The 13123-nt window shown below is 34.3% G+C and overlaps 3 protein-coding genes across 4 annotated transcripts; all 3 read left to right on the forward strand.

Annotated features, from left to right (window-relative positions):
• Positions 1-6516: 6516 nt before the first annotated feature.
• On the forward strand, positions 6517-6881 carry LOC145046179 (uncharacterized). Its single transcript, XM_078994483.1, has 2 exons — positions 6517-6703; positions 6751-6881. Exons 1-2 carry the CDS (start codon positions 6517-6519, stop codon positions 6879-6881), a joined length of 318 nt encoding a protein of 105 aa, XP_078850609.1.
• Positions 6882-7025: 144 nt separating this feature from the next.
• On the forward strand, positions 7026-7983 carry LOC145046180 (uncharacterized). The gene is made up of 3 exons (XM_078994484.1): positions 7026-7089; positions 7262-7659; positions 7762-7983. Exons 1-3 carry the CDS (start codon positions 7026-7028, stop codon positions 7981-7983), a joined length of 684 nt encoding a protein of 227 aa, XP_078850610.1.
• A 1506-nt stretch (positions 7984-9489) lies between these two features.
• LOC144997472 (protein SPEAR3-like) lies at positions 9490-12009 on the forward strand. 2 transcript variants are annotated; one of them, XM_078957385.1, is made up of 5 exons: positions 9490-9996; positions 11059-11163; positions 11325-11392; positions 11539-11629; positions 11744-12009. In XM_078957385.1, exons 1-5 carry the CDS (start codon positions 9817-9819, stop codon positions 11864-11866), a joined length of 567 nt encoding a protein of 188 aa, XP_078813511.1. In that variant the 5' UTR covers positions 9490-9816; the 3' UTR covers positions 11867-12009. The 2 variants fall into 2 exon arrangements, with proteins under 2 accessions (XP_078813511.1, XP_078813510.1); XM_078957384.1 differs by having other exon boundaries at positions 9492-9996; positions 11319-11392.
• Positions 12010-13123: the final 1114 nt, after the last annotated feature.

A 13123-nucleotide genomic window follows, 5' to 3' on the forward strand; every position in this document is an offset into this window, starting at 1 on the left:
GGGGCGTTCCGGTCAGACTGAAGCCTATGTATGCATGGTCTTTGCTATTATTTTTATGATTATATGTTGTGATGGTATTATACAGGGTACTCACTAAGCTTTGGGCTTACATTTATGTGTTATGTTTTAGGTACCCTCGATGATTTTGAGAATGAAAAGGCATGATCGTGCACCTCCTCGTGTTTTGTTTTATGATTTTAGGAAAACTCTGATATTAAATATGTTTTGAAAACTATTCTCTAAACAATGATGATTTATTGTTTGGTTTTAAAAGTTTAAATTTTTCATGAGATTTATGGATGTTTTATTCAGCTAACGACCCTCCACCACAAAGGAAAACGGTGGTTGAGAGTGGACACCCATTCAATGACCATTTTATATGTCGCTTCCTTATACCCTTTTTATAGCAGTTTTTCATGAATGAGGTTTACTATTGATTTGACCAGTGTTTCAGAAATCGGCCTTGGTGGCCGATTAATCAACGATTAATCACTTGGCGGCCATAAACCGATTACGATTAGGGTACTTAGCGTAAATTGGTCGAAATCGATGAAAGTCAACCTTGGCGGTCCTTGGCGGCCCTTAGTGGTCTCGGCGGTCATAGACGGGAATTTTTTTAAAAATTCAAAATTTTTTAATTTTCAAATATTACACCAAAATTTTAAAAATTCATTTTTTTTTAATTTTCAATTTCAAGGCATTTAAAATAACAATTAAGGAAACGAGATAAACCCAAAAAGGCATCGCTAAATTTCGAAAAAGGATTAGGAGGCTAGCATTTCAAGAACCATAGAAAATTTCGTAAACCTATGGGTGGAGGCTAAGGTTTCAAGAACCCTAGCAATTTTCGAAAAATGTCTCCTTAGGGTTTAAATTCTATAAACCCTAATTTTGATCTATTAAACTTTTGCAAGATTAATGAAAAAAATGGCTTTGATACCACTGAGTGATTTTATAGATTACAAATTATAAGCGGTGGAAAATATTAACCCTAAGTTCACATGCAACCTATTGGATCTAAGTTTTTACTATTGATTTGCATCAAACAATTAAACATCAAGAAGCTTAGGAATACTCTACTATTTTCTAAATTCATAAAGGGTTTTAGAGTTTACATATCATTTGATTATTGTAGTCAATAATCAACAATTCTATCTTAAACAAGCTTCAGAAAGCAAGCACCAGAAATCCTGTGCCTCTAATGATTTGTACCCAAACCCTAACAATGGAAGACTTGAGAGGATAGAGGAAGGAAGAAGGAATATTTGGCTCTAAGGATTTTTTGAACTATGGTTGGAATTATGAACCTCATAAAGGGGTTTATATATATGTGATTATGAAGTCTTAGATAAGGTAGGTTCCCTTAGAAAACCCCTATTCTTTTCTAGCTCCCTAAGGATTCCAATAAGCCTTAGGAGCCTCCAAAACCGTCCCCCCATGTGGGAACGTTCTAGAATCTTTCAATGTTTAACTTTTTAACATTGTCACCTTTAGATATTTTATTTTTAATTAATCTAATTAACCCCAAAACTAATTATAATTAATTATTAATTAATTAATATTATTTCTAATTAATATATTAATCTCATAATATAGTAATCAAATATTTATTACTCTTTATTAATCTCATAATAAATCGAAAAAAATGAACCGCTTTCTCTAAAATTCACTTTTGTCAATTAATAGTTTTGAGGGAAACCCAAAAGCACTCTACTTTTAATTCTAGTATATACCAATTTAGTTATTGATTTAGACACCTAGTCCAACACTATTAGCACTGCATTCAGTGTCTTAGGATTATGAAAATATATTAACACATACATGCCATAAGAACAATCAACTATATAATTAATTTGTCATGAGCATGAAAATATATTAACACATACATATCATAAGAAAAATCAACTATATAGTTTTTTTAACAGCAAGAGATTTTCATTGAATAAAGCTACCAAGAGGCTAGAGTTACAACGACAAAAAACATTCCTTTGTCGTACAAATAAACCAATTTTTTCAATTCATACAAGCACCTCTCTTGTATGTAACTTTTAACCAATTGTAAGCAAAACTTTTCGCCTCACTTGTTAAATCTTGGCTGGTCTTCATAGTGTTGTTGAATATTTTATCATTTTGGTATCTCAATACAATCCATGCAAAAGCATTAATCACCACAGAAACATCAACCATAACATTTTTTTGGCATCGTCCATGTAACAACGTAAATTTCAAATTAATTTTTCACTTTTAAAATTTATAATTTTAAATCATAAACATTCTCATATCCCAATGTATCACATATGAAATCCATAAAAACACATCCCAAGATCAAAATGTATAAAAGCTCCAAGAGTGTGTGCTGATCATGTCGGCGCCTTCCCGCGATCCTCACTGGTACTTGAAACACATAACATAAAACACTATAATCATAAATGCTTATTGAGTTTCCCAAAATACCACATTAACACATAATAGCCACTCGAGGCTATAACTCTGTGAGCCCTCTGGCTCGAACTCTGTGGACCCTCTGGTCCTAACTCTGTGGACCTTCTGGTCCTAACTTTGTAAACTCTGATATACAAACAACATAAATCACATAGAAATAATGTTGTGCAAAACATCACATAAATAACATGCAAGATACTCAATCACATATCTCTAATTACCACTCAAGGTAAAGTATAGTGAGAAGAGTCACCTCGAATAATTCAGTAAACCTCGAACTCTAAAATTCTGCACTAGCCTCCACCTAATCACATAATAATTAATCTAATTAATACAACTTCTTAAGGCTACGCTAACCCCTCTCTATTAGTTCTTTAAGAAGGGAAAAATCCCATTCCACCCCTCTAATGACTCATAAGTCCAAACATTGACTAAACCCTAAAAGTCAACGGTCAAACTTGGACTAGACTCGGCGAGTCCACACTAGTCCTGTAAATCCTTCCAATCCTCACTTGGCACGACGAGTCCCCTCTCCACTCGTTGGGTTACTCAATAACGAATAAAGGGGCAACCCCGACTCGACTTGTTGAGTCCACTCATGTACTCGGCGAGTTGCCCCCATGACTACACCCATCTGACCTTTTGATGTCAGATGTTCTTCCCTAATCTATAGATCTAACTTCCCCATAGCCAATAACCACGTAAAGGTTGAATCTTGGTACACATGCAAGGCACTCTAGGTTTATTTTGGTGAAATCCCTTCTAACATGGCAACCTATGTCCCTTTCCTCCATAGAACCACAAAAAGCAAGGTGGTTTAAGCTCCTTGGACCTCAAAAGGTCAGGATCTAGAGTGTATTACTCAATGGGACATTAAATGTCAACCACACAATCCATAAAAGATATAGAAAACCCTAATTTCAATGCTATTAAGCAAAAACAGAGGAATAAGGTCGAATAGCTACTTCAAAATGAAGATCCAAGCTGAAAACCTCGTGAAATGAAGTCCTCTTGCCCCCTTCTTGCTGGAAACCCTTCCTCTTTGGCTAAATCACACCAAAAACAAACAAAGAAGCTCAAACTCTCTCACAACTTGCTTAAAATCGCTAGGGTACCTCTCTCTGGACTGGTAGTCGCAAATGGAGGCTATAAAGTCCTTTAAATAGGGCTCAGGCTCGGGGATTTAGGGTTTTAGTCATCAACATGGACTCGACGAGTCCACCCTTACCGACTCGTTGAGTCCCCTCATTTAACAGTCAACAAATCGCAATTTGAATCGACGAGTCTAGGCTTCAACTCGTCGAGCCCTCTCTCTTAACTCCAAAAATAAATGATACAATATAATTCCTAGAAATCCGGATGTCACAGTCCAAGTGTTATGAAATACAGAAAGGTTATCCAATGAGCTAATCGTGAAAGGTATTTTGTCCCACCACCTTTGAAGCATAGTTCTAACTCCTTTAGATGTTGAGAGCACCAAAAAATGTATTTTTATGTCTTATCTTTGCTGTCTTATCTTTGCTGATCCCTTAAAGACGACATATTGTATTTATTTGAACTCTAATTACATAAATTTTATTTTGTTGTATTCAAAGACGCGCTCTCCAAACAAGGATGTTGGCCTTACCGGGAATAATTTGATTCAAAAAAGTTTCAATGTGTTCTTCTAGAGTTCTCCAATCTATAATGTTCCTAAGACTCTTGACAGTAAATCTTTCTTCACATGTATCTCTAATCCATTGCCACCTGTTATCTTGATAGTAAATGTTTCTTCACATCTATCTCCAATCAAATATATAATTAGTTTGTTATGATATTGATAATATATTAACACATAAACAATCGACTATATAATTGAAATTTGGGTGGTACATTACATGTATAAGAACAATTATAATGTGAACATGTTTTAATCTCTATATGTGATCTACAAGCTAAGTTGTATCTTCTCCATTCCTAATAATACATCAATCTAAATCATGAGAAAAAAACGCATATGTATCATGCATATAACTAAGAAATTAACAAATAACATTGTTTTTGTGTAACCCTTCATGATACAATCAAGAAGATATTGATAGGAAAATATAGACGCTTTTAATTCAAACCAAAATAGTAGATACCAAACAAGGAAGGCATATCCCATTATTGAGTTTACATAAATCCCTTCATTTTAACCCAAAAGGAATTAAAATGTCCAACCATCTCTAGAAGATACATTGGTTTCCACCATCTAGCCAGGGGCGGATGTATGTTCAAAGGTAAGGGAAGTGACCCCAATGGATTTTTTTTAACATTAGAGTAAGTTGAATTTTTGAAGAAAAAAGTGTAGAGAGTATAAGTGCCCCCAACTCAGATTTTATTTATGTTATTGGACTAAGGCTTTTAGGGACACTTAGATAAAATATTCATCAAGCCCACTGGCCCACTATAATTATTTATTGATGTTTTTTTTCAACCACTTACATAAAGCAAGAAATAAAGAAACAAATTGCAATTTGCCTCTTTCCATTTATCTTCTGTCTCCTGCCAAGTAACAATGATTTTCCCCCTCTTTCTGTCGCCACTATCATTCATCGAGGTGAAGCCACAATCTACAAAAACTAATTATTTTAAAGCTTGTGGGCCATAAAAGATATTGAATACTTGGATTCTTCTTTGTTTTCTTTTAGATAAATTTACAATCTAACTTTTATTTTTTGTTTTTTAAGATTACAAACCCTAATGTTCTAAATGTATGTGGATGTGATCATGTAAATCACGTGAATACATGATTATATTTACAACTTTTGGACCTATCAATGTTAACTTAAATTATGGGTTTCATTCTTTAATTTTTTTAAGAGAAATTAAATATCCTCCTATTTTTGTTCCTACAAATCTTCCTACCCAATTCAATGATGACATGTGTCATTTTAGTATACTTAAATATCATTAAATAAGCATTAAATGTGACATATGTCATCACTTAATTTGGTAGGAAGATTTTTAGGAGCAAAAAGTAAAAGGACATTTAATTTCTCTTTTTTTAATGTTTATTTTTAAAGTTGAAATATTAACACAGTAGACTTATAATTTATGAAGTGTTATATTTGTAGTTTTTATTTGTTATTTGTTATATGGGATGTTTAATTTTATATAGCTTGTGAAAAGTAAATTAGTAAATTAATTGATATTGTGTGTATTTTGATTTTTGGACAAAAATATGGAAAACTACTTCCACCAGATAACATCAACTAAAAGGAAAAACCATGTCCATCTTCATCAACTTCGATACCCAATGTAATTGATTTGGATAATCTTCCTTTGGATCCCTCCGAAAGACCAATAATATTGAGGTATAATGTTAATCAAAGAGATGAAATACGACGTCGTTTTTGGCTTAAGGGAGATTGTCAACCACGTGGCCATAAATTCCTGAAAACAGAAATTAGGAATAAGTTTAGAGGGTTTTTCCATACGTGGTTTAATCAATATGGTGCTTGGCTAGAGTATAGTATCAAGAAGAATAAAACATTTTGTTTATGTGTTACTTATTTAGAGATCATATTGGAAAACATGCCTATAATAATGCATTTGTTACTAAAGGGTTTGATGGTTGGAATAAATCGGATAGACTTTTGACGCCATTCTGTGGGGTTAATAGTTTTTATAATAGAGCCTTAAAAAATGTGAAGATCTAGTGAAACAAAACAAATCCATTTCGGTTGCCTTCATAAGGAAAGTGGAAGTGCAAGGAAAGAGTATTGCATCCGATTAAATGCTTCTGTTGAGGTGTCTAGACATCTACTTAATAATTCATTACCATTTCATTGGCATGATGAGTTGGAAACATCATTGCATAGAGGACAGTTCTTGGAAAAAATTAAAGTAGTTCGGAAACTTTGTGAGGATGTTTGTAAAGTTACATTAGAAAATACTCCAAAGAATAATCAAGTGGTTTCACCAAATATTTAAAAAGATATTGCATATTGATTTTCACAAGAAAGACTTAAAGTTATCTTCCAAGAAATTGGTGATGATGTGTTCGCATTATTAGTTGACGAGTTGAGTGATGTATCATAGAAAGAACAAATGGCTGTGGTATTACGATATCTTGATAAAGTCGAGCTTGTTAAGGAGAAATTTGTAGGTGTTGTTCATGTAACAGACACATCTTCAAAAACTCTTAAATATTCCATAGACTCGTTATTTGATCAACATGGATTGAGTATGGAAAAAGTAAGAGGACAAGGTTATGATGGGGCAAGCAATATGAAAGGTGAATTTAGAGGTTTGAAAGCTTTAATTTTAAAGATAATGTTTCAGCTTTTTATGTGCATTGTTTTGCTCACCAACTTCAGTTGGTGCTTGTGTCGGTTGCAAGAAATCACACTGGTGTTGGAAACTTTTTTGACATGCTTTCCCTTGTTGTTAATGTTGTTTGTGCTTCTTGCTAACGAAAAGATATTATCCGCGAATGTTATAAAAAGAGAGTGCAAGAAGCAATTGGTATCAGTGAAATTGAAACTAGGACATGTTTAAACCAAGAGCTTTCACTAATAGGAGCCAGAGAAACACATTGGGGTTCTCATTATAGAACAATGTCAAGTTTGGTTTCTTTATTTTCGGAGGTTCTAAAAATCCTTGAATATGTGGAAAAGAAAGGTAAAAGTGGATTTAGTGGAAGCCAAGCGCATGTTGTTACTTTGTATTTTGAAACATTTAACTTTGTATTTTATTTGCACTTGATGTGCACATTTTAGAACTTACAAATTTGTTGTCTCAAGCTCGTAAAAAAAAAAAGATCAAGACATAGTTGAAGCAATTTCCTTTGTAGAGATAATAAAGAAAAAATTGCAAAAGTTTAGAAACAAGGGTTTTGAAATTCTTCTTGAGGAAATATATGCTTTTTGTGAAAAGTATGAAATTAAAAAAGTGGACATGCCGGGAAATTATGCAAGGAACCGAAGAGAAAATACTGACATCAACAATCAACATCATTATAAAGTTGATATCTTTACCATAGTTCTTTATATGCAACTTCAAGAGTTTTGTGATCATTTTAGCGAGATAAGCACCGAATTACTTACAAATATGGCAACTTTGAGTCATTGTTACTCATTTTCACAATTTGATGCATCAAAGTTAGTGAAATTGAGTATGTTATATCCAAATGATTTTACGAAGGTGGAAAGGAGGAATCTTACACAACAACTTGATTTTTATTATGATGTTGTAAAATAAGATGTTCATTTTTCTAATTTGAATGGAATCGTCGATCTTTCTAGAGTCATGGTTGAAACAACAAAACACATTTCATATTACTTGGTGTTTCAGCTAGTAAAGTTGGCATTAGTCTTGCTCGTTGCAAACGAAACAGTGGAGAGATGTTTTTCAACTATGAAACTTGTGAAGTCGGATTTGAGAAATCGGATCGGTGATAATTTTTTGAATGCTTCTTTGATTTGTGCAATTGAGAAAGAAGAATTGGCGAATATTACAAATGAAGTTGTAATTGATCGTTTCCATGATATGGCAACTCGTAGAGGACAATTATAAACATATAGTATGTATTTGAACACATTTTTGTATTGTAACTTTGTTGCTCTTATTTGAATGCGTTTTGACCCGGCTAAAACAATTATATATTTTTTGTGCCCTCAATCTATTAAAATCCTAGATACGCCTCTTCATATAGTCATTCCTAAAAACAGTACTTGAATAACTAAGTATGATGTCTATTTGGTAACATGATGTGTCTTTTTAGTTGATCCCTCACAAATTCATCATACGCCCATCCCGATACACAAAGACTACATAGAGACTACAACCAATCCCGATAGGCCCCAACTTCATAGCCAATCTCATTTTGGGTGATGATAATAATAACAATATATGATATTAGTTACATAGTCCCAAAATTTGGTTTAATATTTACCAATCGCCATGAACAAGAAAAATTGCACTATTTATCAGCATAACGAACATTTTTTATTAGGTAGCGCCGTATCCCTTAATTATGAATACAATAATTCAATATTGAAAAATTAGCTTCTAACAAACATATAGTTATATCCCTCATAGTAGTACTATTTCTAGCTCCTTCCCTTCATGTACATCATCACTACAAAGTAATTAATTCTTTTCAAGTAACTTATTAACACAAGCGTAAACATCTTTTTTGTTACTCCCCACAATAATACCCTTGATCATTGGTAGTTATTTATGAATGACACATTCAAGGGTAAGGTGACTTCTATTCACAGCACTCTAGAAATTATATATGTACAATTTTATAATATTCATTGCCTAACAACCTGCTATATCATCAAAATTCCATAAATTTCACCCTTATAAAGAACAGTGTCAATTGAAAAAGATATGTACTTTGTTCTCAAAACATTACAAATAAAGGGGATGCAAAAACAAGTATTCTAGGAATTCAATTCGCACCTCTCTTTATGATGCAAGCTATTTCCATCTCTTCTAGTTCCGGTAAACCTAGCATTCTTTATAAGGTTGGAGGGAACGAGAAGAGGATGCCCAATATGATGTGGAACTCATCAAAACTGCGCCAGATGCTCGATTTGATAAAATTTGTGGCTGGTTCCTCACCCTAAATTTAAGTTGGTCAAGAGCTCTTTTTTTAATTATTAATAAATACGTCAAAAAGCTATATATAAAATGTAGCATTCTTATTTCGTTGATAAGGTACGTAATTAACTCTCTACTTTTACGAAATCTCAAAATGAAAATGGTACAAATTAAGGGAACATATTTTAGACTTGACAGTTCGATGTTGACGTGTAAACAAAATATGGTTAATTACTCGATATTTACCCAATTAATTTTAGGCAAGAGATAATATAGTAAATGAAATATATTTAAACTATATTTAATAGGAATAAATTTATTTGCAAAAGTATTTTGGAAGTAATATAAAAAAAATTCTATATATCAATATCACACGTATCATTTTTAATACTCATTTAATATGGGTTCTACGCATACTTATATATTACTTGTTATGGCGACAAGATCCTCTATCCCGAACGCCTCCATAACTATTTTTTTTTAAATAAGTTTCTTTTTAATAAAAAAGAAAGAGGAAAACACATAAAATCTAAGCAAATATATATAGAAATGATGAGGGTCAGAAACTGCAAGTTATTTGTAAATGCAATCTGATCCAGCGATGCAGCAATCACTGAGGTTTATTTGAAAGAGTTGACAGCTTTAAAAAGGGGACCAAGTTTGAAGAGATCTCTTATATATTTAACTAATATAGACGTATCAGATTCGTAGACGAATTAGAAGGTCTTGAATTACGTATTGTAATTGGAATATTGATATTGGTTGATTTAATTTTGTATAAAAATCTTGAAGAAAAAGATGAGTTATTTTGGGGAAGCTGGACCTGGAAATGAAAGATCGTCATCTGCAGGTGGATCGTCTTCCTCAAGAAAAGGGAAAAAGAGTGGTTCAGATAAGCCGAAGCAACCCCAGAGAGGTCTTGGCGTTGCTCAGTTGGAAAAGATCAGACTCCATAGCCAAATGGGTTTTCTTGCACAGGTTTCTCTCTCTCTCTCTCTCTCTCTCTCTCTCTCTCTCTCTCTCTCACACACACACACACACATAATTGACACACATATATAGGTTTTTGCTTTGAGATGCTGGTAAGACTTCACTAAACCGTAATCAAAACTCATTGTATATCAACGTCTGTAAAAGTCCATAGATGCCACGGGGTTCCATAGCCAAATGGAGTACTTCTCTCTCTCTCTCTCTCTCTCTCTCTCTCTCTCTCTCTCTCATATGAGGTTTGCTTTTAAGACCTGATTGAAACCTGATCAATGGACATGATCAAACATTCTAATCTCATGGTTCAAAATCTGTACGACTTTAGATATCAAAGGACTCTCTCTCTCTCTCTCTCTCTCTCTCTCTCTCTCTCTCTCTCTCTCTCTCTCTCTCTTCAAAATCTGTACGACTTTAGAGGACTCTCTCTCTCTCTCATGGTTCAAAATCTGTACGACTTTAGATATCAAAGGACTCTCTCTCTCTCTCTCTCTCTCTCTCTCTCTCTCTCTCTCTCTCTCTCTCTCTCTCTCTCTCTCTCTCTCTCTCTCTCTCTCTCTCTCACCCACACAGACATACACACAGCTGAGACCACACACACAGACATACACACAGCTGAGACATTAGGTTTGGCTTTCGAGATTTCATTGGAGAAATTGAGGCTGTCAGGACTGATCATCAGATCACGAGTACATCAGAAAGTTGGCTCTGAGTTACATAATTATGTTACGCTCTTCATCAGGTAGCCTGAATGCCGATACGAAGGGTACCTCCGAGGCTCCGATGGCATACGTCGACTTGTGAGTTGGTGTTGACTAATTAATTGTATATATTGTCAAGAACCCTAACCCTCCATTTGGCATTTGTTTTGCCAATTTGCACCTCAATTTCCATTATTAATTACTTTTTCAACAATCATTCAATTTCTAGTTCCACTAAGACGTCCATTAATTTCTTTGGAATTCAAAGTGAAATAAAACAGTTTAACTATGAAGTCAAAACTCCATTGATGATCCTAACTCTTGTTGCTTTTTCATTTTAATTTTTTGTTTGCAGGAGGATATCGGACTTCAAACAGCATATTCATCGTCAGCTTCGTTTTCATACACTTCACCATCAACAGCTTCTTTCAATACCTTCCAAGGACACCAATCCCAGATGGTATATATCTACAGCTTCTAGTCTCTAACCACTTCCATAAACTCTCTAAATTTCATTTCATCTCACATTTATACACTTATATATACATATGTTTAATTTGAAGAAACAATAAGTCAATAGCTAATAGATATTAGATATTGATTGTATCTTTAAAGATGCAGATGGGTATGGGGGAATTAGAAAGAACGAATTTTGTCTATGGTGAATCACAGCTTAGCAGCAACCCACGGTAAGCCCCTTGTAGTTTCCCTTATGAACGTTATCTATGATTGTTACTATGTTTAATCATTGATTAAAATTAAATTTGTATTGATTTAATTCAAAGAGTATGATTTACTAAGTGATCCTAGTTAAATTTACAACGTTCTAAATTAGATGGGACGCAAGCAATGCCATTTTAGAAGCTCAACACTATGCACAACCTGCGGGCATAAACAGACACCTTCTAAGCCCAGAATTAACTGAGGCAAGTTTATACTATCTACCATCTACATCACCCCACATTTTACCTTTTAGTGAACGGTAGAATTTAAAATCAAGATTATAACTTTTTTTTTTTTATTGTTGTGTATCATAATAGGTAAAGGATTCAATGAGGAGACAGAAAAGGAAAGATCAAAACGATTCAATGGGGTCAAGCAGTCAGAATTCCGATTCAAATGACAGCCAAGAATTAGATCTGGAGCTAAGACTTTCACTTTGATTGAAAAATTCTCTCCCGTTTTATGGATTGGTTACCGGTTGTAACTTGTTTTCTTATGATTTAAGGCTAAGATTATTCGGATGATCTCATAGCAAATACTAAAATTAAGGATGCAATAAAGCAACTTAAAATTATTGAATGAATGATCATGTATTCTTAGGATCTCCTATAGACTTGCCTTCCATTTATTATGCAATTCCAACTACTCCGCTACTAGGAGCGGACGTAGGATTTCACAGTAGGGGTTGCACAGGAACATCAGGGGTTGCACGGTAGTAAAAAAAAAAAAAAATCCAAAAATTTTCGAAAATTTTTCCACTGTGTACGGAAAAATCAGGAGTTTTCGGTGTTACCGTGGACCCCCCTAGGTCCCCCCTGTCCCGGGTTTATAGCGACGAGACATATAACGACGATAGTTGTCATCGTAAGGCCGTGTGGTATACATATAACGAGGCTGGTCGTGGTTGAGCTGACCACGAACAACGGCCGTGCACACCCCGTTGTTTCGTGGTCGGTCGTTTTCGTGATGGCTCGTGTTCGGAATAACAAATGCAAACGCCCAATAAGATCGCAACCTACTTTGATCAAATGTTTATAGCCGTACAACGGCTAGTTTATTTTTAAAAAGAAAATTAAACAAAAAATTAACCAATTTATTTACCTATAAATACCACATTTTTACTCCTTATTTCTTACACCATTCTTTTCTTTCTCTATACACAAACTACACACTACATCTTCACATCCAAAAACCATGGATCCCAACCAAAATACACCTTCAAACTATAGAAATCGCAAACCCTATAACGCTTTTGCGTTAGATACAACCCTTCACCAATTCTTGACTATCACTACAAGAAACCATGGCTTTAGCGGCGACACAATTAACTGCGAAACAAGCTTTTAGCAGCAACAAATGGTAGAGTCTCCGCTAAAAGCTTATGTTGCCGGTAATTGTGTTGCCGCTAAAGACTCTTCACCCGAATCCGAGTTATTCCCTTCTGATAGACCTTAGACGTTCGATTGAGTATCTAATCCAACGGTTGGGGTGCTCTTATCCGCACAAAACCAATATCAACGATATTTTGTCGCCGCTAAAGGTCGAAAAAGTCGCCGCTAATAGTAGTATAAAAAATGATGTGGTACCCTTCCCTCCATATAGTCACCGCTGTTAACCATTGTCGTCGGTAAAGCCTCTATTGTCGCCGCTAAAGGCTTGCGGGGATAAAAAGAAAAAAAAATGACGCATTCTGCTAT

Source organism: Lactuca saligna, chromosome 5 (genome assembly GCF_052625555.1).
Source record: "Lactuca saligna cultivar CGN05327 chromosome 5, ASM5262555v1, whole genome shotgun sequence".
Taxonomy (NCBI): Eukaryota; Viridiplantae; Streptophyta; class Magnoliopsida; order Asterales; family Asteraceae; genus Lactuca; species Lactuca saligna.

Coding starts and splice junctions, on each gene's coding strand:
- LOC145046179 (XM_078994483.1), top strand. CDS start 6,517: ATGGCTGTGGTATTACGATATCTTGATAAAGTCGAGCTTGTTAAGGAG. Junction 6,704..6,750: donor TGGGGCAAGCAATATGAAAG/GTGAATTTAGAG, acceptor ATAATGTTTCAG/CTTTTTATGTGCATTGTTTT.
- LOC144997472 (XM_078957384.1), top strand. CDS start 9,817: ATGAGTTATTTTGGGGAAGCTGGACCTGGAAATGAAAGATCGTCATCT. Junction 9,997..11,058: donor AAATGGGTTTTCTTGCACAG/GTTTCTCTCTCT, acceptor TTTTGTTTGCAG/GAGGATATCGGACTTCAAAC. Junction 11,164..11,318: donor AAGGACACCAATCCCAGATG/GTATATATCTAC, acceptor GTATCTTTAAAG/ATGCAGATGGGTATGGGGGA.
- LOC145046180 (XM_078994484.1), top strand. CDS start 7,026: ATGTCAAGTTTGGTTTCTTTATTTTCGGAGGTTCTAAAAATCCTTGAA. Junction 7,090..7,261: donor TGAATATGTGGAAAAGAAAG/GTAAAAGTGGAT, acceptor TTTCCTTTGTAG/AGATAATAAAGAAAAAATTG. Junction 7,660..7,761: donor TTGATTTTTATTATGATGTT/GTAAAATAAGAT, acceptor TTGGTGTTTCAG/CTAGTAAAGTTGGCATTAGT.